General features: G+C 45.0%; 2 protein-coding genes across 9 annotated transcripts in view; both read left to right on the top strand.

Moving 5' to 3' along the window:
• The window catches only part of LOC125703061 (aldo-keto reductase family 1 member B1-like), a 29,756-nt gene extending 27,531 nt beyond the window's left edge, over positions 1 to 2,225 (top strand). For all 8 annotated transcript variants that reach the window (XM_048967118.1, XM_048967130.1, XM_048967121.1 and 5 more), the window contains 4 exons: positions 126 to 207; positions 666 to 749; positions 1,476 to 1,558; positions 1,787 to 2,225. In XM_048967118.1, coding sequence (XP_048823075.1) covers positions 126 to 207; positions 666 to 749; positions 1,476 to 1,558; positions 1,787 to 1,829 — 292 coding nt within the window. In that variant the 3' untranslated portion in view covers positions 1,830 to 2,225. The remainder of the gene's footprint in view (positions 1 to 125; positions 208 to 665; positions 750 to 1,475; positions 1,559 to 1,786) is intronic.
• A 6,053-nt stretch (positions 2,226 to 8,278) lies between these two features.
• Positions 8,279 to 18,610, top strand: LOC125703121 (aldo-keto reductase family 1 member B1-like). The gene is made up of 10 exons (XM_048967196.1): positions 8,279 to 8,413; positions 8,937 to 9,104; positions 9,541 to 9,657; positions 10,882 to 10,959; positions 11,327 to 11,449; positions 14,531 to 14,637; positions 14,793 to 14,874; positions 15,391 to 15,474; positions 16,119 to 16,201; positions 18,001 to 18,610. Exons 1-10 carry the CDS (start codon positions 8,348 to 8,350, stop codon positions 18,041 to 18,043), a joined length of 951 nt encoding a protein of 316 aa, XP_048823153.1. The 5' UTR covers positions 8,279 to 8,347; the 3' UTR covers positions 18,044 to 18,610.
• Positions 18,611 to 22,258: the final 3,648 nt, after the last annotated feature.

Below are 22,258 nucleotides of genomic sequence, written 5' to 3'. Positions count from 1 at the left end.
AACTTTCAGACTAACTGAAAGAGAAATGGTGCAGGTGTGTGTATACACAAATATGCAGTGGTTAATTACTTCTAGGCAGAAACCTTTTAGAGTGGCTCTTTGCCATTTCTGCTTTCTCTCTGTAGGGCCACACCAGAGGAGCCTGCCATTTTGGATAACCCCAAGATTAAAGAGATCGCAGCAAAGCACAACAAAACCCCAGCACAGGTAGGTGGGCACCAGAAAATAACATCCATTAAGGAAAATATACAGGGTATACACCCTCTATGTGTATATACCCAGGTCTGTGTGCTCCCAGTGAACCGTAGTGGGTCTCTGTGATGTTAACAAGCAATATTGCAGGCTGCATAGCAGCCATCCTGTATATGCTGGAAGAAAATCTTTGGCCCTCAGTGAAGATTCTTGAGCCATCTTCAATTGCCATGTCCCCTCTCAGGCCCTGTTGCAGAGAGTGAAAGCTTGCATAAATTACTGATTGTCTGGATGGTAAGAAAGGGAACTCACAATCTCAAAACTGGATGGGAAAGGAGAAAGGAGACTTCCTGTGAGGGGCTCTGTCACTTCACCCTTTGCTCTTCAGAAAGCACTATCTAAACCACAAGGACAGCAATAATTTGAAGCTCATATCTATGTAAGTGCCTGTACCTCTCTCTCTTTCCTTGCAGGTTCTCCTTCGCTTCCAGGTCCAGAGAAATGTGATTGTGATCCCCAAGTCTGTCACACCACAGCGCATTGTAGAGAACTGCAAGGTGAGCGATGACAAGTGACCCTTCCCCTGCAGAGCAAGCAGGGATCCTTCCTCAGCCTTCCCAAGTCGTCCTCAGACAAGAGCACAGGCCTTTTTCGATCTGCATTTTTACCTGTACTGAGGGCTAAGTGAAAACTACAACTGCAGAAGAGAGGTTGACAGAGGTCTTGGGTAACACTGCCGGTCATCTTTACATTGTCTCCTATTCTGCAGAAAGAGAATGAATTGGCCTGCAGGGCTGGGTTGGAGCACAAGTGCAGTAGCATGCCAAAGAAGCTTATATAGCGTAAGCAGTGTTAAGAATCCTGATCTTATTCCTCTAACTGCTAAGTTGCTGGTATTTTCCTGATGTTGGACATCAGGCTTTTAGAAGAAACATAAATATATTGGAATACTGAAATCTTCCAAATCTTTATTTAGAACTGGAATGAAATGCATCTTCAACAAATAGTGTCTCAGAATGCATCTAACTACATATGAAGCTTCTTGCAACAGCCAGTACGTCTGTGACTTTAGGGCTTTATGTTTTTTGTTTGTTTAATTCTTTCTGCCATGGGCATCCAAGCAGGCTCTCCCTTTTTCCCCCTCCTCCTCCACCTCCTTCCCCCCAACCTCATGAAGCCGTTCGTAACCAACATCCCTTCCCCTGTGGACTTGCTCTTTTATGAGCTTTTCTGTCAGTCTGATTTGTTCAAAGAGGTGATTTCCAGCTGTTTTTCCTTGTTAGGTGTTTGACTTTGAACTGACTAAAGAAGAGATGGCAACTATTCTCAACCTAAACAGAAACTGGAGAATTTGTGACATGGCCATGTAAGTGACAGCTGTTTCCTTCAAATTCTTAATTTTTTTTCCTTGTTGAGATTATAGTAAACTGGTGTCAGCTTCTGTGGAGCTGGCTAGTGGCAGGCAGAGTGAGCTATCACTTGCAAATGTGCACCATGGAAACATACTTAGACAAAGCTTTAGTTTGAAGGTCAGTAACTGCTGTCTTGTCAGCATTTATTTTACCTATAATCATTCTTCTTTGTCTTCCTTCAGGTGCAGAAACCACAAGGAGTATCCTTTCAATGCTGAATACTGAAAATAGCTTTATCCTGCCCTCCTGCAGGCCTGTAGGGTTTAATGAGATTCTACCACTACCTACAGTGATCCACTGTGTACCTTGTACTACTGTATCCATCCTGACAGCAAAGAGACTTTCTCTAGTAGAACAAAATAATAAAGTTGCTCTGAAGAAAAAAATGCAGACTGTAATAACTTGCTGCAATAGTTCTTTACTCATTATGTACTTGTCTTTGCTGTTTTGCCATTTCACCCAGTAAATTATTCACTTCTAGAATATGACCCAAAGCTTTTTCTTGAAATGAATGTCTGATCTACATGCATAATTGCTTTATTGCAGTCACTTTCTTTACCAACCTAACCTGAACTGTGACTTGTTTGTATTCTCTCAAAAATAAAGAAGTTTGAACACTAACGGCGTGGAAGCTCTTGTCTAATGTGGAAAAACTGTTGTTGTGTTTAAAAAATATCATCTGAAACAACTGTGCATTTTTAAACTATGTCATGGGAGTACTAAGATTTTTATCTTGCTCAAGTGTTTAATACCCAAGTACAATGCACCTTAGTTGATGGAACAAGACAGATGGCAGCAGCAGATGTGGCATACCGCAGTATGGGTTGGTATCAAGAAGCACCAGGAGACCATAACTGGAAGCAGCTAGTTGTAGGCTGTATGGTGCTACTACTGCACCAACTGATTTAGCTAGCAGCCTGTGCTGGCATTTCTCTATGATTAACAGAGGCTGTATGGAGAGGGAAGGCAGTGTTAACTAATACTGAACAGCAGTGCCACCTTGCACCCTCTACTCTGAAGTGCTGATGCTGGGCTGCTGCCCAAAGCCTGACACACTCAGCTGGCATAAGAGTCATGTTCCCTTCAGGCTGACAGCACAATGAGGACAGGCCTGATTTAACTAATGTTGTGTAAGGGTGAAGCGTTCCCTGCAAAAGCCTTTCCCTGATGGAGGGGGATGCAGAAAAGGAAGGTGTGTCATTGAGCAGTACTAATGGAGCTAGCAGGTGTTGCAACAGCATAGTATTTCAAGGGTCTTTGGTTGTGACATGCCTTGGGCTAATGGATTCAGGGCATACTGAAAGAATTAGAATTTACAAGGGAGTAAGGCATGGCCTTTTGGTTCTATGCCATTTGTCTTTTTATTTATTTTAAAATTTCCACAACTGAAACACCACACATCATACTTTTCCTTTCCAGAGCCATCTGCTTGTAATGGCTATTAATTCCCCTAGGATAATTCCCTTCGAGAAAACCACATCGTGCTTTTCCCTACAGCCACTGGAGGGCAGCCATCCCTCAGAAGAGACCTGTAGCAACAGACTCAGCGGTCTCCTGCAGGTTCTCTTTACCTTCCAGATCAAGGGAAATATGATTGTGAACTCAAACTCTGTCATGCCACGGCACTTTGTGGAGAACTTTGAAGTGTTACGAGTGACCTGGCATCCTACAGCCTCCAGAGCAAGCACGGATCCTCTCTCAACTTTCCCAGACTCTCACGGAAAAGGAGTGGCAGATCCTTTCAGTATGCCCATACAGTTTGATATTGAAAAATTATTTTGATATGTGATGTTAATTCCTCTCTTTCTAGGAGAAAAACTCGCAGAATAGTGCAGAATACTGAAGATGGTCTTATTGTGTCTTCATTTGGAGCTTGGTCTAATGTTCTTTGTATCAATTTATCTAGCTTTCTTACTGCATCTGTCCTCCTGCTACAAAGTCACAGGATACATGTTCAGGGACTGTCTATTATTGTCGTTCCTGGAGTTTTTTGCTTGCAAGAAGGACACGGTATTTGTTAGAAAAGCAAAGTGTGAGCTGTAGTAAGTCCCTGGCCCTGTATGGAATTACTGAGGAAGAAATAGGGAGAGACTTTGAAACACAAAGTCAGATTTGTACTCACTTTTGTATTGCACCTAGCACCACAGGCTGAAGAGGATGAAAGTCTCTTATGAGGAATATGAAGCAAAGATCAAATTCCTAAGGATAAGGGAGACAATCAAGGATTTCACCACTTCAGAACTGAACATCAAAAGGTGTTCTCTCTCTTTTCCTTTGTGCTGTGCATCAGTTCCCCCCACCTCTCACATCACATTTATCCCTCTCTTATATTTTCCATACGCAGAAAACAAGGATGTATGATGAGCAGCAGGATAATCGGGCTTGCGCCCACATGCCTACGGGTGTAAAAACACGACTTGTGGTGCTTGCTGCATACAGTTCCTTCAGCAGCTGCTTCAGATGATTGCTATCCTGGGATTCTACCCTCACGTCCCCCCGTTCAGAGCCACCCCGCCCTTCAGCTCTCCGGCCCGTCGCCGTGAGGAGCGCGCTCCCGCCGCGGGCAGCAGAGGGCGGCCGTTCTCCACAGGAGCCGCCCCGGCCTGCCTCGCTCCCTCCGCCTCTTCGGCTTCGGAGCACGGCGTCCGTGCAGACGGCCGCTGTCGCCCTCCTTTATTTCACTGAGATATACGTCCCACATCCTGTAGCAACATAAACTGAGCTCAGCCCCTGTCCCACTCCGCCATCAGCTCCCTGTTCCTACGTAACATCCACAAATCCCAGCACAACAGGTGGGACATGGAGCACTTCAATCCTCTTGCGAGCCCAGCCACGCCACCAGCACCCCAGCACCATCCTTCATCGTGCTGCCAGGCTCACACCGCCGTGTGGCACGCACCCCTCAGCACAAACACATCCTTGCCCTCCTCCAACTTATCAGGCAGCACCAGAGGAGTATTACCCAGCCCTCACAGCTTCTGAGCCACACCCTCAGTCATCACAGTTTTTCAGGGTCCTTTCCCCCTCGCTTGACAACACAATCCAGCGGTCCAAACAACTGCAATCATTTCTTCTTCCTCCCGGTCCTTCTGCAGGCCTATCTCACCTGTGGGATGAGCAGGATTAGTGCTCCACATGGCCCTTCACTAGCAGATTCCATAGCACTCCTCTCTTGTGCAGGGCAGCGCTTGCAAGCAGCAGAGTCCTAACTGCCCAGAGTTCTGCTCTCTTCTCCCATAGCAAAAGCCATACCCCATGTGCACCAGCTTCCCAGTGCAGGAATGGAATGTTGTTTCTGCATTAGATATTAAGAAGGGGGAACTGATCTGAAGAAGTAGAGCACAATGTATTTGCATTTTGTAACTGCTCCTTAGAAAAAGCTGATGTGAAAAAGTAGAAATAGCATATATGGTAGTAACATACTTTAGAAATATAGTTGCTGAATTATGTGATTAATTCTTGCTTGCAAAACTGCAATAGTTTTTAGATGTTCCAAATTGTATAGGTATAGTATGGTGGACTAGAAAGCGGATTGTAGGGCTATTCTGTTTGGATAAGAGACCCTCAGCAAAAGAAAAACAGACTTAGCAAACACTGAAGAAGCCAGGGCCTCTACACAAGGCTGGATTGCCTTGCTCTGTGGGTAGGTTGGAATGCAACAGGCAGGCATCAAGGTACTCCCCCCTATCCTCCTTCTAAGCTTATCTCTATGCAAGGACGAGCAGATGTCCAGAAACAATGACCAAGTGTTGAATGAGCAAGTGTGAGAAGTTAACTAATTAGTGATAGATGCTCAGCTAGCAAAAAATTATGGTTAGCCAGTATGTGTAGTTGAGCATCAGGAAGACTGCAAACCTGAAGTACTTAGCCAATGAGGAGCCAGAGGAGAAAGAGATAAGTGTCACATAATAGGGCATTAAAGGTGTAACGCTGTTTTCTGCACACTCTCCGGCTTGCAGGAGGCCCACCATTGCAATTGTGAATAAAATCTGCTTGACTAGAGATCCAAATAATTTATCAGGATGGTATATTTCCAACACCAGCACAGCCACAGCTGCCAGAGTCCAGCAGTTCTGTAATTTCACTGTGAGCAAAGAGCTGCTGAGAGTGTGCTCACGCTGGGCACACACATGCACTCTCCTCTCCACAGGTCTACAATAATGATTGCAGCTGGTTGTGCCTGAAAGAGCTTTGCTTTTATGTCAGCACAAGACCTATTTCTCCCCCAGGGTGTTGGAGTCCTGTTCTGAGTTGGTCACTCTATGGCCTGATGCACAGTCTGTTGTGCCTGTGGTGTCCCCAGGTCCCTCCTTTCTCTGACTTTGCACACCATTTGTACTTAATCTCTGACCACCTTCACACACCACCCTGTATTCTCAGACGGAAATCATGGCTCCCTCCAGAGCCCTGGAGTCTCTCCTGTCTGGGAGGCAGCAGAACTGAGAGTTGCACATGCTCTCTAACAACAAGCATCCCTAGCAGAACAGTCTTATCTCAGGGAAATCTTAAACTCACTTATTGCCAATTGTACACAAGCTTCTGATTACTGATTCCAGTACTAAGGAGGGTGGGAAAGAACACCAAAGGAAAAACACAAATGCTCAGTACATACCTTTCCTTCCCCTTCCCCATCCCCTCAGCCAAGCACCTACACTCTCCTGCCCTAAGTCTCTGCTTCCCCAACATGCAGTATGAGCTACATCATGGTCCCTCTCATGAGGTAAGGTCAACTCAGGCTGGAGGATAGTTGCCCAAGGCCTTCAATCCATCACCCATCTGTCATGCTGTTCCTTAGCACCCTTGATCCAGCACAACCAGGCTGCTGTGAGCCCCCTCCTCCAGTGTGTGAGGATATCTGTATCAAGTCACAATATGGCAGGTCACATCACACCATCCTGCTGGCCAGAGCTCCAGCACCTCAAAGGTTTTAGAGCTGCTCTGAACTGGTTCTGAGCAGCCCAGGGCAACTCACAGTCTTGTCCTACCCTGCACCCACGACATTTCCTCAGCATTTGGCTGGTCACCCACATCTCTTTTAACCACATGCAGCACCTAGGGTTAACAGGTGAAGACAAAAAGCCTCATTAATTCTGAGCAAACTACAAAGCAACCACAAATTGCTCCTGGCTCAGAGTTAACTCATTGCAAGGAAGAGGCCAAGCTCTTGTACAGCTAGGTTCGGCCGAGACCCATGGATCTACAGCCCATCTTAACATCCAGAGCTGAAATGAACCACCTCACAAGATAAACACTGCAGAGGCTCCAAGCAAGGAAGAAGTCTCCCACCAGTGAGTTCACTTTTGCTGTGATTCCAGCCTGCTGCCTACATGCTGTCACTTCAGAACACTGGCTTCAGCTGTGTTTGTATCACCAACACACACAGCTGCAGACCCTTACAGCTGAGGGGGTTGTACCTCATGACCCTGCCACCCCCTTCCTTTTCCTTTGGTCAGTGCTTGTGATCCCATAACTCCAGTTACTTTGGGCCCAGATTTTTGCAGATGACAAACACTGCTGTTCTCTGAAGTCACTATCTGTGGTGAAATTACTATTGCTAAATGCAAAGTTAGCAAAACAGACTGAGAAACTCGTGATACTACATATCCTGTTTCAGTGAGAAACCTCGTGCACAGAGCAGAAGAAAATAAAACCCTTCCTCCCACACACAGCCCCACATCTGCAGCGCTCTCTGTGCAAAAACAACCAGCACATCACCAAGGACAGCCTGCAAGATTTGCCCGTGACACAGGGCTGCTCTTCTTCATCCCCAAGGCCTCACTACTACGTGACACACAGCCTTGGGGAAAAGCAAGCAGCCAGGCTGGGGCAGAGCTGCCCATCGGGTGAACCAAGAGCAAAGCAAAATGTAGAACCTCTGCGTGAAGTCTTGTGAGAGACAACATCCCTCCTTCCAGAAACCACCAGGGAAAAAACAAACCAAACGGTGAATGATAAGCACGCAGTTATATAAGCACCCTGCGATCCAAGGGAAAAAACATCACATCCTGCCGGGAACGGCTGACAGCGCTGACACAAACCAGGAGGGACATTAAAGAGGAAAACCAATTGCCTTAGCTCACCCTTAGTTAAATGGAGCAAAAAAATGCCGAGCTGCGGGAGAGGCACCCAAAGCCGCACTCCACGCGCCAGTGAGCAGCGCAGCCCCACGCACGAGGCGGGTTTTTTCCACTGCGCTGCAGCCTCCACCGGGGCTGCGCTCGCTGCCCTGCCGCGTTCGGTCACCCGCTCCTGAGCCGCGGTGCGGCCCACCTCGTGCAGGTCGGTACAACGGCACGCTTTATGCCTCCAGCACCTCCCTCAACACAGCGAGGCCTCGTGGTTGTCAGATCACCGCCACCGCCCCGAAAAAATAAATACATAATTTTAAGAAACTGAGCACTGTTCCTCGCCGGCAGCTTTCGAAACGTGTTTTGAAAGTAAATAAATAAACACGCCCAACATCCAGAACAAAACCGCCGTTGCTCTTTAACTGCTTTTTGGGTTTTTTTCTTATCCTGGACTCCTCCTGAGCACCAGCCCTCCCCCCAGGTGGAAGCAGCGAAGCGCCAATCCCAGACCCGCACACACAGCCGCCTTCAGCCTGCGGCCGGTCGCAAAGCCCAGCCCGAGCCCCAGGGGAACAGAGCCAGCCCCGCCTCCGAGCCGAGCCAAGGCGGGGCGGGGCCAGGCGGCTGTTAAAGGCTTCTGAGGGGGCCGTCTCCCTCGTAGCGCTGTGTGAGGCCATGGCGACCTACGTGCAGCTCAACACCGGGGCTAAGATGCCCATCCTGGGGCTCGGCACCTGGAAGGTAACGGGCGAGCTGAGGCCGGCTCTTGGAGCGAGGCTGTGCCGCTTTTGGTGGGCTGTGGGGCGGCCCCGCGCCTCTCTCCCGCCCCTGTGCTGGGGACGATGAGTGCGAGCGGGGCAGTGCTGGCCGGGCGGGTGAGGCTGGCGTTGGGGCTCGGCTCGGCTTCGTAGGGCCGAGGCCCTCCCGGCCGGCAGCTGCTGGGGCTTCTCCTTTTGGCGAAGGCGGGGGGAAGGGAGGAGGCCTGGGTTCGGCTGTGTGGGGCCCTGCGCGGGAGCTGGGTGACGCTGAACAGCTGGAGGCCGGCCCCGAGCATGGGAGCCTGTGCTGGAGACGTTTTCGGAGTGAAGAATGCTGCAGGGAGAACTGCTTTGTTTGCTTACTTCTTGCTTCGCTTGTTTTTGTTGAGGGTTGCTTTTGGTGGGGCGGCTTTCATGGGTTTTGTCTTACTGGGAAAAGATCTTCAGGATGTTTTGATGAGCATTCTTTAGGCATTTCTTTCTTTCTTTCCTTTTTTTCCCTTCAGTCCCCACCGGGGCAAGTAACAGCTGCAGTGATGGCTGCAATTGATGCAGGCTACCGCCACTTTGATTGTGCTTACGTGTACCAGAATGAGAATGAAGTTGGGGAAGGGATCCAGAAGAAAATCAAGGAGGGTGTTGTGAAGCGAGAGGACCTCTTTGTAGTCAGTAAGGTGAGGATCTGGTACTGCAGGGGACCTATGGGGGACCTGCTTTTTATTGTAACCTCCTATTAGAGCTGCTTCCTTTATGTTATTTTCCATTGAGAATTAGGAAGAGCTTTTCCTTGTGGGATGGGTGATACTGTAAACTATCCTGACTGTTACTAGGCAGTTATGCTGCCTAGTTTTATACAGAAACTGACCTTGTAGTAGTTAACTGTCTTAATTCATGCCTCCTGCCTACTTCTGCTGTCTGATATAAACCCATCCAGTCCTATGTGCTGCTATCTCTTGCCAGCAGCTCTCAGAGGAAGCCCCATTTGAAGAGCAGTAACACAATCTAATTCCTCATCAGTTTCCAAAGGAGGCTTCTCTCTTAAGCAGGACAGAATTGCTCCAACAACTTTAACCCAGCTGGTCATGATGTGGCTTGGCTTTTTGTCTCCAGCTGTGGTGCACATTTCATGAGAAATCTTTGGTGAAAGGAGCCTGCCAGAAGACTCTTGCCAGCCTGAAACTGGATTATCTGGATCTCTACCTCATCCACTGGCCTGTTGGATTTAAGGTATGGTAGGAGCTGTGCCCATGGCGTTGTTTGTTGCACCTGGCAGTTTTGAAGAGCTTACAGTTTCACAGCTCAGTAACTGTTCAGTTGGTTTTGTACCCCTAAGAATCTTGCTTGCACAGCATCCTCTGCTGTTTTGATTATACAGCAGGTAAACTTAAAATTAGAAGCAGTCTTCCCTACTGCAGTCATGGGTAACAATCAAAATGAAGGCAGTATAACTTGGGAGTCGTCTTCTACAAATCAAAAATATGTTCAAGTGGCAAAGATTTGGTTGATGAAATTACAGCCCCCTTTGTTAGTGAGAGGGCTGTAATTTGCCATCTGACAGAAGTTCTTTCCCCTGCTTGTTACAGGCTTGCAGAGCGAGAGAAAATGCTTCTATTTTTCTCTTTCATAAATGAGCTGTTAGTACAATAGAGGTGGAGCTGACTTTTGCTGTAGGAGCCTTAGTGTTCTACAGAGCTTGTATCTTCAAAAGTGAGGCTCTTTAATTTCCTACTTTTACTTGCTACATAGGAAGCAATTGATGTCTCTGTCTGAAAATTTTAAGCTTAATCTGTTATGGCATAATAAAAATCTCCATATTAACTGTTGCTTCTGAGACACAAATTGCTTTTTGAAGCATGCATCTTTGAAATGACTTTCATTGGGCAGTGCTGTCAAAGTGAAAATGTGTTGTGGTAATCAAGAGAAAACACCTGCTTCTGAACCAAGCTCATACTTAAGCATCTTGTCCAAACTGGTGCACAGGAGGCTTCCACATTCCGTTTGCCAGCAGTTTTATTAGCAAGCTTCCTCGTGAAAGACCTGCCAGCATATTGGGTCCTTATGGAAAGACTGTGGAAAAAGCCAGATCCTAGGTAGATCCTTGTTATATATTTCAAGAAAAGACTCCGTTATGCTCGCATAAAAACTGTGCGCTTTTGTAATACAGAAAGTAAACTTGAAAGCTCATTGATTCTACAGGTGAAGCATAGCTTTTTTTATATGTATTTGGGTGAGCCACAGGACATTGCTGTGCAGTGGAGGTCCAGCCCTTCTTTGGATGGTTTCTGGCAAAAATGCCACAAACCCACGTGAAAACAAAATAAGACTGAAGAATGTAAGCTGATGTGCTTACTAATAAGCACAGAGATAAGTAGCATTCAGTTTGTGATATGGTCTTTAGCTGCTGTTAATATTCCTAGCAGGGAATGTTTCCATCATCTTTCTCTCTGACAGGCAGGAGAGGACCTGTTTCCCGCAGATGACAAAGGCATGTCAATACCTGGCAACACGGATCTTCTACAAACATGGGAGGTGAGTTTAGTCACAGTGACAGTTGAGCCCTCCATCCTCAGCAGCCTCCTCCATGTCATCATTAACTTCAAACTCCAAACTATTTCATGTTTGCAGAGCTACTTGGAGGGGCTCACTGGTAGCATGGTGCGTTGTTAAGTGCTGCTTTCCACTTCAACTTAGTATGAGCATATGCACCCTTAAAGAATGCATCTTTGGGTTTTGGTGAGATGGGAGGTGTGGTATAAATATTCCAGTGCTCTGTTTGTCCCTCAGACATGAGATGTGCAGATCTAAACACTGTCCTTCTCATGAAGGAAGTAAGCCAAGTCAGAAAGAATGTTGTCTTCAGACCCTGTTATGCATACTTGGCTCTTCTTGCCATTAGGCCATGGAAGAACTGGTGGATGCTGGTCTGGCAAAAGCTGTTGGGATTTCCAACTTCAACCATGAGCAGATAGAAAGGATCTTGAACAAGCCAGGACTGAAATACAAGCCTGCAAACAACCAGGTAAGGCAGGTGACCCACAGGTAAATGTTCCAGGTTTAATTGGATTTGTTTGGGGTTTCTCTCCCTTCAGTGATTGCTGAGATCATCTTGTAGGATAAGGCTGGAGTCTTTGCACTACCAATTGGAAATCTGGCAAGGGGCCTCTCCAGCATGTCTTTGTTTTGGAGCAGAGAGGGAAGTCAGATGAGCCTTAAAACTACCTTTCAGTAGACCGAAACTCTGTATGTGTACAAGAACTTGGTAGAGAACAAGGTGGCTGTTTTGTTTTTGGTTTTGTTCCTCTGTTTTAGAGAGGTCAGTTCCTGTAATTGATGACTTAAAACTGAGGAACTGAATTGAAGTATGCTCTATAGACTCTTCATGAACAGTCTCTGTGCAGTGTTCTGCTGCCTGGCTGCCTTTCTAGCATTTCCAGTCCCAACCTATGTTGTTTCAGCTTATGCCTGCTGTCTGTTGTCCTTCCACCATGGCTACTGAAGAGCCTGGCTTTGCTTTTGATGACCTTCTTTGTTGGAAAGCTATTGCTAGGAGCCCTGGGACCTTCCCTTCCTCAAGCTGAACAAGCCTGATGCCCTCAGCCTACCCTGGTATAGTCTGTGCTGCATTCCTTGGCTATCCGGGTGTCCCTCTGCTGAGATGCCAGTCTGCCAATCTTCTGCTTAAAGAACTGGAGAGGGGGAGATCGGATGCTGTATTCTAAAGGTGATCTGATTACCCTTTGAATCAAGGGGAATGATCAGTTCCTGTGACTTGCTGTCTGTGTTCCTGATGACAGGATCGCTACTGGCTAATGTTCAGTTCAGCTCCCAGCTGCTTTCTAGCAGAGTTGCTCTCTATGCATCCAGGCTCCAGCCTGTGTCACTGCTTGGAGCTATTCCTTCCAGGGTGCAGTGCTTTGCATCTTGTTTCATAAAGTTTGTTAACCTCTTTCCTGTTGGTGTGAGTAGGTCCTTCTGAAGTGACAACCAAGCCTTGAGTATTTTGTCTGCTCCTGTATTTCCCCCTCAGTTTAAATCGCCTAAGAACTGACAGGTTACTGCCTTTCACAAGTTGCTGAAGAGGACAGGTTCCAGATCCCTGTGAAATCTACCTAGGCCTGTCATAAATTGCCATGGTACTTGAAGGACTGCCATCTGTTCCTGGGACTGGATTACAGGAGCTTGTTATTTACTGTGGTAGTTCGAGCATATGTACTTAAAAAGGACTTTTCTTTTTTGGAAAGCCTATCAGGAGCATTCTCTAGACTTCTATTCAATGTCAAACCCTTTGACAAGTGTGGGATCTCTGATTTGAGCAGAGTATTTTCATAATCTTGACTTTCAGAATACTTAGAGGTCTTATTATATCTTTCAGCTCCTACTGCCTCTCGCTGCCAAGAAAGCTTTCACTGTAGTTAATGATTACCCCTCTATTTCTGTAGAGGATGCTGACCTTTTGACACACTACAAGTTTACTTAAGCTTTCTGATTACTATAATCAAGTTAAACTCGGAGCAATAGGTCTTGGTATCTGTCCTTCCAAACCTAGCACTTCAGGAATGCTTGCAAGATTAGGAGTTTGTCTGTTATTAACTCTCTCCAGTTATCTTAATGTAGGATTATAGTGCTCCTTGGAAACATTTCTCTATCAGCATCCCATGTATAGTCCAACACTTCCGTGTATTGAGGTTCCTGTTATTAATTATGAATGCAAGTAGTATGCATACTGGTTTCATTCATGGTGAGATATTAACTTGGCAAGGTAGTTATAATAGTGGTAGCTAGTTCCCAAAGGAAAACTGACTCTTTGGTAATTTAGCACTGTCACAGTGGGGGTTGAGGTCTCTTACGTATTCTAAAAGTACATCAGAGGCTTTTCACCATGGTCTGGGTGCCACATACGTAATGCAGCTCAGTCTTGCACGTAGGAATGACTTTGCCTCATGCTCCAAATTCTTTCTGTTATGTAGTGGAGGACATCCTCAATTTGTCTAATTGCTGTTACTCTGAGCAGCTGCTGAAGCAACATTAGTATGCATAATTTACCCTGGGAACTGAGTTAACATCCTGTTGCATTTAATATTCCAACATGCCTCAGAAGAGAAGGCTTCTCATGGTAGCAAGCAGCCAGAACCATAAATAAAGCACTCAAGGCTGCAATCTGATCCCATGACTTGCACTGTTGCTCTGCCTGCTGGTAGCACAAGTTTCCAGGGACTCCTTTCTGAAGCAGAACAAGGCTACTTTGAAGGCTTGAATGACAGAGTAGTTAGAACGTTCTCTTTAGCCTGCTAAAGGTATAGTGCTGTCTGGTATGTGGCTATCCCACAAATCCATCTATGAAAAGTACCAAAATTCCATGTTCATTCACTGCCTCCAGACAACTTGCATAATGGCTGTTCTATACTGCATATCAGTAACCTGCAGGAATACAGACCTGTTGTTAAGGACTCTGTATTGTGTTATATTGATAGCCTCCTGGAAACCAATGGTAAGCACACATGCATTCATAGTAATTCTGTAATGGAAAACAGTTTGCAGTTCTCATATCTGGAGCAATTAATAGCCACTCAATATTTGCAGGCTGGAAGTATTTGGCATGAGTATTGACATGAAGCTGATAAAAAGGGAGTTAAACAATACCAGTATTGAGGCTAGTGCAGTAGGTATAAAAGCATAATGATTTTTACAGCATAATGATTTTACAACGTAAGTAGGGAGAACTTTGTGCTCTTGTATAGTACACAGTTATATGCTATAACTGTACCATATAATAACTTTCCTATTCTTGTGACTTTGCAGCTGTTTGTATATGCATCTCATTGGACTGTTCTACTTAAGCAATTATAAATACAGTCCTGTACATTAGGGACAGTATAGATCAGGGAAGTTTTAAGTATTGCTGTCCTTGGAACCCTGCACTTGTGAGGAGACCTGCTATAAAGAGCAGAAAGGACGTGGGGGCATACAGAAAAGCAATGCTGCATCATATCTCATAGGCTATAAATTAGGACCAAAACAAACTTCCTTTGGATTAAAAATCAATAAATGAAACATGGAAGTAGTTCTGCTGCTATCGTTCTCTGCACTCTTGTGTTTCCAGGTTGAATGCCATCCATACCTGACCCAGGAGAAGCTGATCAACTACTGTCAATCCAAAGGGATTGCTGTGACAGCATACAGTCCCCTTGGCTCTCCTGACAGGCCATGGTAAGATCAGTTTGCAAGGGAGTTGGACGGGTTATGCTAACAGCCTTGAGATTACAAGTTGTTCCATTGATCATTCATCATGATACAGATATCTGTTGGTAGGCTGGCTCTTTCTGTGTGGATTTCTTGCCATTGATCTTATGTTCTTTGTGTAGGGCTAAGCCGGAGGATCCCTCACTTCTGGATGACCCTAAGATTAAAGAGATTGCAGCCAAGCACAACAAAACAGCAGCACAGGTATGTGGGAGATGGATGGTGGGTACTGCTTCCTGTAGCACAGTTTGTGTCATTAATTGTTCTAAATAATAGCAACACAAAAGGTGTAAAGGACAGCCTGATTTTTCAACTCCCTTTGAGCTGCTGCAGTCACACAAAGTAGCCGTGCAGCTTGTTTATTGCATAGTCTGCAATGTATTCTCAAAAAGTTCAATGAACCATCAGTAAGAAATGCTTTCTTGACCCACCTTCAGATGTTTCAGTCTACCCATCTCAAGTTCTTGCAAAGAAATAAGCACTTATATAGAATGCTAAAAGCCTAGAAGCTGTCTGTACCACAAACAATATGGAAAAGGAGGAAAACTCCACTCTTTATACTTGAAGTTCTGCTTGGAGTGCAGGTGTGATGTGAAATGTAACTGTGCTGTGATTGGTTAGTCCAGCTCATTGTACAGTTAACAGCAGATGGCTATTGGGATAGGTTTTGCATTTCACAGAATAAGAGCAGTTCTCTGACTCAGTGATACGTTCCTGCAGGTTCTCATTCGGTTCCACATCCAGAGAAACGTGATTGTGATCCCCAAGTCTGTCACACCACAGCGCATTGTGGAGAACTTCAAGGTTAGTAATTACGAGTGACCTGGCATCGCTTCTCCCTGCAGAGCAAACAGGGATCCCTTCTGAGCCTTCCCAAGTCCTCCTTAGGCAAGAGCACAGGGCTTTTCTCTGTTTACCTCTACTGAGGGCTGCAGTTGGAGAAGAGATGAGCACTGTTGTGAAGATATCTGCTGAAAGTCATCACCTTATGTAGTGTCTCCTATTCTGCAGATTGCAAACCCTTGAGCCCTTGTGTTCCTAAATAGTGTTGCTTTAAGTGATACTTGACAGAAAGTGGTCATTAGAATTCAGCAATACGCTTAGCTGGATTAAGTGGAATATGGAAGCCTTGTGGTTGTTCTTTGGAATGGGATCAGAAGATGCATCCTCGACAAAAAGAGGGTGGAAGAATTTTGTGATGCTGAAGTGCTCACCAAAGTTTTTGGAACAGCTGTCATGTCAACCTCACCTTCTGGCTTTTATTCCCTCTACCACTGAAGTCTTGAAAAAAGGCATCTCTGGATTTCCTTTTCTTTCCTTTATGAAGGAAGCAGGCATTATTTCTAACCAGCTTACCTCCAATGTGGGCTTGGTTTTTAATTTTGTGCCTCTTGCGTACAATCTCTGATTTGTCCAAAGAGGTGATTTCCACCTGTTTTTCTTGTTAGGTGTTTGACTTTGAGCTGACTAAAGAAGAGATGGCAACTATCCTCAGCTTTAATAGAAACTGGAGAGCTTGTGCAATGAGCATGTAAGTGCCAGCATTTTCATGCTATTACTTTCTCATGTTATTTAATGTTATTTACGGGCCTGTTAGCCTGACCTTGGTGCCAGGGAAGGTTATGGAGCAGATTGTCTTGAGGGAGATTAGGCAGCATATGCAGGACAACTGGGGGATCAAGCCTAGTCAGCATGGATTCACAAAGGGCAGGTCCTGCTCAACCAATCTGATCTCCTTCAATGATCTAGTGACCTGTCTAGTGGATGAGGGAAAGGCTGTTGATGTAGTCTACCTAGGCTTCAGCAAAGCCTCTGACACTGTCTCCCACAGCATTCTCCTGCAGAACCTGGCAGCTCGAGGCTTGGACAGGTACACTGTTGGCTGGGTAAGGAGCTGGCTGGAGGGCTGGGCCCAGAGAGTGATGGTGAATGGAGCTAAATCCAGCTGGCGACCAGTCACGAGTGGTGTTCCCTAGGGGTTGGTGCTGGAGCCTGTCCTGTTCAGTATTTTTATTGATGACTTGGATGAGGGCACTGAGTGAATGCTCAGTAAGATTGCAGATGACACCAGGTTGGCTGGAAGTGTTGATCTGCCTGGGGGTAGCGAGGCCCTACAGAGAGGCCTGGACAGGCTGGACTGAAGCCAAAGGGATGAGATTCAACAAAACCAAATGCTGGGTCCTGCACTTTAGCCACAACAACCCCAAGCAACTCTATAGACTTGGGGTGGAGTGGCTGGAAGACTGTGTAGAGGAAATGGACCTGGGTATTGATTGATGCTCGGCTGAACATGAGCCAGCAATGTGCCCAGGTGGCCAAGAAGGCCAATGGTATCCTGGCTTGCATCAGAAACAGTGATACAGCATGAACATGGAAGTGAGAGTTGGCTCTGGTGAGGCTGCACCTTGAATCCTGTGTGCAGTTTTGGGCCCCTCACTGCAAGAAAGACATTGAGACCCTGAAGTGGCTTCAGAGAAGCGCAACAAAGCTGGTGAGGGGTCTGGAGCACAGGGCTTGTGAGGAGCTGCTGAGGGAGCTGGGGTTGTTCAGTCTAGAAGAGGAGGCTCAGAGGAGACCTCATTGCTCTCTATAATTACCTGAAGGGAGTTGTAGTGAGCTGGGGGTCGGCCTTTTCTCTTGTGTAACTGGTGATAGGACTGGAGGGAATGGCTTCCACCTGCACCAGGGGAGACTTAGGCTGGACGTTAGGAAATACTACTGAAAGAGCAGTCAGGCAGTGGAATGGGCTGCCAGAGAGGTGGTGGAGTCACCGACCCTGGAGGTGTTTGAGGAATGTTTGGATTTTGTGTTGAGGGACGTGGTTTAGTGAGAGCTATTGGTGACAGGTGCATGGTTGGACTGGATGATCATGAAGGTCTTTTCCAACCTTGATGTTTCTCTGTGATTGTGTGATTATAATTCCATGTTCTAAACCTTGCTAAAATCCAGGATATTCAAGCTCCATTTCCAGGGAGTTCATCCTTAAAACAATTTTTTCACACTCAAATGTTTACACATTCTGGCACATCATAGTTTGGTTCATATATTAAACAACTGTCATGTTGCAGAGAGTCTTCCAGGTAGTAAACAGTAAACTTACGTAGAGTGCTTAGATCCCGGAGTATGTTGGAATATTAAATGCAGCCTGGTGTGCTCAGAGCTGGGAAGAGTCTCTGTTTACAAATGCAACCCATCACTGTGGAAAACAGAAAGCTGCAACAAATTAACTCTGCTTTAATAAGTTCGTCTGCTGCTCTTATGGTTCTTTGCAGTGGTTACAGCTGCAACTTTCAGCCATTAGCCTAATCTTTCCTCTTTGATTTCTTTTAGGTCCCAAAATCATAAGGAGTACCCTTTTAATGCAGAGTACTGAAGATGGTTTCTTGCTCTTCTCCAGACTTCTCAGATACGCTTCTGCTGTTGCCTATGAGTTTTCTATATAGTGTTCTCACTGCATCAGCCTCTCTGCTTTTTCCCTCCCTTCCCCCCCCACAAAGACACAGTGTATCTATCCAATGACTGTTTTTTTTGTTGTTGTTTGTTTGTTTCTTTTGGAAGAAGGAAATGCTAGAGTTTCTGAGGAGCATACTGTGTGTGGACTGTGGTAGAGCAGTCTTTGGTAGCATTGGTATGCAGAAAACACTGAGAAAGGTTGAACTACCAGTCACTTTTATTTTGGAGTACTGTGAACTGGAGCGGTGACTATTGTCAGGAAGGACCAGAATATGACAGGCTTTGCTTAATTAAGTTGAGGTCGGATATTTTCTAATGACTTCTGGGTTTTGGTTTTTTGTTACACTCTGTGCTTCTTTCTAATTGGAAGTACAATTGATTTCTAAGTATAGCAGTTGCTACGTGAGTAGCTCTTTGAAAAGTGTAAAGGTCCTGTTTTCTTGGTGATAAAAGCTGTTTTTGCTTATAATAAAATATAGTTTCATTACTGTGTGTAATGAGATCATTATTTCAGTAATGCTATAATACAGCTACTTCAGCATCACTACCATTATGTTAGCTGTCTTGGAGATTACGTAAACACAAGGATAACTACCAAGAAATCACAGCAACTGGTGTTAGCAGATAGTAGATAAGAGGTTATCTACTGTTCTATGCTACTGCATAGGCGGAAAGTGTTATGAACCTGTGGCCACGGATCTGTACTGTAACCTTGGTACTGAATAGCCTACTTACAAATAGAGCTGTTTCAATATGTCTGATAGTTAAGGTACTAATGCTGAAGTATGTTTCACTGCTGTGGTAGTATGCTGTGGCTAGTAGAAAACTCGCTCCTTTAACAACATCAAGCCCAGACAGAATCCTATGGGTTTAAGTAAATACTATAAAATGTGTTTTAGGTCAATAGCACATGATGCAGGAAAGATGTACAACTGCTGCTTGTATGAGCATAGGGATAACACAGTGTACTTCCAAGCAACTCTTGAATCATGAATGGGGAGATCAGAAGCTACTACTCTGTTTGGAGAGGGCAGGAAAGTAAGCTTATACCTCGTCTATCAAGATGTGGGTATTTAGTTGTATTTATCCATTGGTATTGTGAAAGCTATACGTTGAAGTTGGTGCCTTCTGAGGCTGCTTAAAGCTGTTGTTGAAATAGGGATCTCGACTAGTTCAAGAGTTGCAGTAGTGAAACGTTACGGGAAGCAGAGCAGATGTGATTCTTCTCATAGTATTTCCTAAGTAGGTGATTTATTTTTTGGTACTGATAGAAGGGTACTAAGGTTTCATGTTAATCTAAAATTTCAGTCTTTCTGAGTAATACAAACTATTATACTGAAAGGGAAAAATACACTTTATCACAATGTTGCTTTCAAGTCTTTCCATTATTCCAGAAGCTACACTGTGCAGTGTATTTTTAGTCAATAATTTACAACAGGCTCAAGAGATAAGGCTGAGCTGCCTCACAGCACAATAAGGGAGGGAGGGGAGAATCAGTGACTGACTAAGCAGTAAGCAATATTCTCCTCTAGTGCTGATTCTCTTAAAATAAGTTGATTATAATCACTGAATTCTGGGCTTAAAGGCAAATTAAAAAAAAAATCAGCTCTGAAAGTAGCTCTGTTTATCTATAATGCAATAAACAAGAGCCCAAAGGTATCTAAGAAAAGCAGAACAGCTGATGTTCTTAGGTTAGTCTGAGCTGTGACAGAAAACTGTTTGGGGCTATGTTGACTTGCTTGGAAATAAAATCTTTGCACCGAGTGTTCTAGCAAGAAGTTACACTGGGGATGAGGGATTCAGAAATAGTACAGCAGGCTCTGTTCATTTCCTCTGTTTTTATTTCACTCAAACTTCATGAAAATGCGTGCCTGAAATTTTCCATCCTCTGAGTAGGAATTTTACTGGAGGAGGCTCTTGGACACACTGCTCTAGAGCAGAAGGAAGAGTAACAGTCCCTCTGACTGGAGGGACACTGTAACAGACGCGCTCTGTGTTTTGCTGGATGACTTAAGGGGAAGGAATTTGGAAAGAGTCATTCTGGGACACAGAGCAGCTCTTCTCTGACAGAGAGCTTGGATGCTTGGTGAGATGTATGAGTGGGAATGGAGGAGAAACAGAAGCACCTGAAGGAAGGGATGGTGATGCCTAGCTTTGAACACAGCTAAGCTTTCTCCTCAGACCATGAGGATTAGAAAGAGAATGAGTGGTGGAAAACCTTGTCAGTTATACTGATTTTTTTTTTTTATTTTTTTTTTTTCAGTTGTTTCTTTGAGGCCTCATATCTCAAACAAGGCTGAGATAGAGGGAGAGCTGGTCTTCTGTACTGCAGCAGAGTCTTCATTATAATATATGTTGATGTAGGGATTGTGGGGGGGTAAACCAGCAATTTATTTTTACTGTAGCAAGTATACTAAGACATAAAATTCCTTTCATCTCCTAAAAGGTAAAGTGGAGTGATCAAAGGATTAGATATCCGGAGCATTGCATTCCTGCTAACAGAGTTCTTCCTGCTACAACTGTTCACAGCATTTGTTTTTCTGTTGTGACTTGACAGATCTCTGGGTTTATGATCAAAGGAACTTGGAAGGACAAATATAATTTTGTAGCTCTTCCAATGCAATGTTTTTGTTTTCTCAGCTTCAGAGCATGTGGCTCAACTCCACCTTGTTGGCATTTTTAATCAGACTTTCTCAGGACATTGCTGCAACAGCTACCCCAGTGTGATGCTGCAGCACCCTAGGGGGGGAGAGACCAGCCCACAGCAGAGATTAAGAGCTGGAGACAAACACAGTCCTAGGACCTGTGAAGTCAGTGGTTGCACTCCAATTTTATTTTTCAGCTGCCCTCTCACTGCTTAAAGTGATAGTGGTTTAGGAAGTATTTTTTTTGTGTTAAAATGCATCTGAGAGAACAGATGGATTTCCTTAGTAGCGAAGAACCTTGAACTGCTTTATCTGGGAAACAGGTCCCTCTTCAAGGAATTTTTGTGTAGCAGAGGAGAACACAAGAAGCTGCTGTCAGCTGCTGTCAATATCAGATTATTTGAAGATAGGACACCACCATCAGTTTTGCAGGTATGTTTCAGCTTGCCATTAATGTTCCTTTGGGTGAAAGCGGCTTGACTTCTGATATTGGGATACACGTAGACAGGCTGGTCGGCTGGAATCACTTTGCTCTGTGACTTGGACTGTCTTTATCTCTGGGGAAGAGGGAGGAGGCTGTTCTTGCTGAGCTCGAGTCTGACACAAGCACATATTGTAATACTTGTGTCAGGCTGTGGAATCTGGGGCACAGGAAAAGAAAATCCTCCTACAGTTGGACTGTAATCTGCATTCGCTACATTGAAAATACTGTCAGAGAACTCCTGCTTAATTTAGACACAGAAGAGTTGCCCTAAGACCAATTTTAATCACTTAGTCCTATGGGTTATCATCAGTGAACTCCATCAGTAGTGTTTGTCACGTACCAGGCACGCACCTGACCTTGTCCTTGGTCACGTAAAAAGTACAGAGCTGGGCCTTACTCTGTTTGGGCCTTGCTCATTCAAGCTGGAAAGCAACTCTAAAACACTTGATGCTTTCCAAACTGTTCTGGACTCTGTAAAACTCTGGCATAGCTCCTCTCAGCAGTGTCTGGTTGAGGAGGGTCTTAGCCTGCTTAATTGCAGCTTATATGAATTATTCCCATGGCATGGATTGTATTAGTTGGCTCTCTAGTCCTCATCTTACAATAGAAGGTTCTTTGAACTCTGTGCAGGATTAAATGGGAAAAGTTCATCTAGTAGAATAGATCTGTTGTGCTGTTTTTGTGTTTTCTTTGTTGACTTTTGAATCATTTGGAGTTCAATATGAGAAAGCTTGGAATTGTAGTAGTTGGATAGTAGATAGAAAACCAGAGAAGCAATAACTGGCATAGTGTTCTGAGTTTTACTACTTGTTTATTATCTGTTACCATGTTTTCCCTTTGAAATGTGGGAATAATACTCTGGTTTTTTTCACTCAACCCCTTTGAATCTTTTAATCAAGGGCTAACTATAGCAGAATGGATGAGCTGCACAATAAAAGCTCAAGTCATGGGGCAGCGTATTGTGATAGAAAGGCAAAATGTCAAGCTAAGGTATTTTTCATTGACA

The sequence above is a fragment of the Lagopus muta genome, chromosome 1 (assembly GCF_023343835.1).
Source record: "Lagopus muta isolate bLagMut1 chromosome 1, bLagMut1 primary, whole genome shotgun sequence".
NCBI lineage: Eukaryota > Metazoa > Chordata > Aves > Galliformes > Phasianidae > Lagopus > Lagopus muta.
Note: the sequence above shows the minus strand (reverse complement) of the source record. Positions and strands in the feature narration are given on the sequence as shown.

Coding starts and splice junctions, on each gene's coding strand:
- LOC125703121 (XM_048967196.1), top strand. CDS start 8,348: ATGGCGACCTACGTGCAGCTCAACACCGGGGCTAAGATGCCCATCCTG. Junction 9,105..9,540: donor ACCTCTTTGTAGTCAGTAAG/GTGAGGATCTGG, acceptor TTTTGTCTCCAG/CTGTGGTGCACATTTCATGA. Junction 11,450..14,530: donor ACAAGCCTGCAAACAACCAG/GTAAGGCAGGTG, acceptor TTGTGTTTCCAG/GTTGAATGCCATCCATACCT.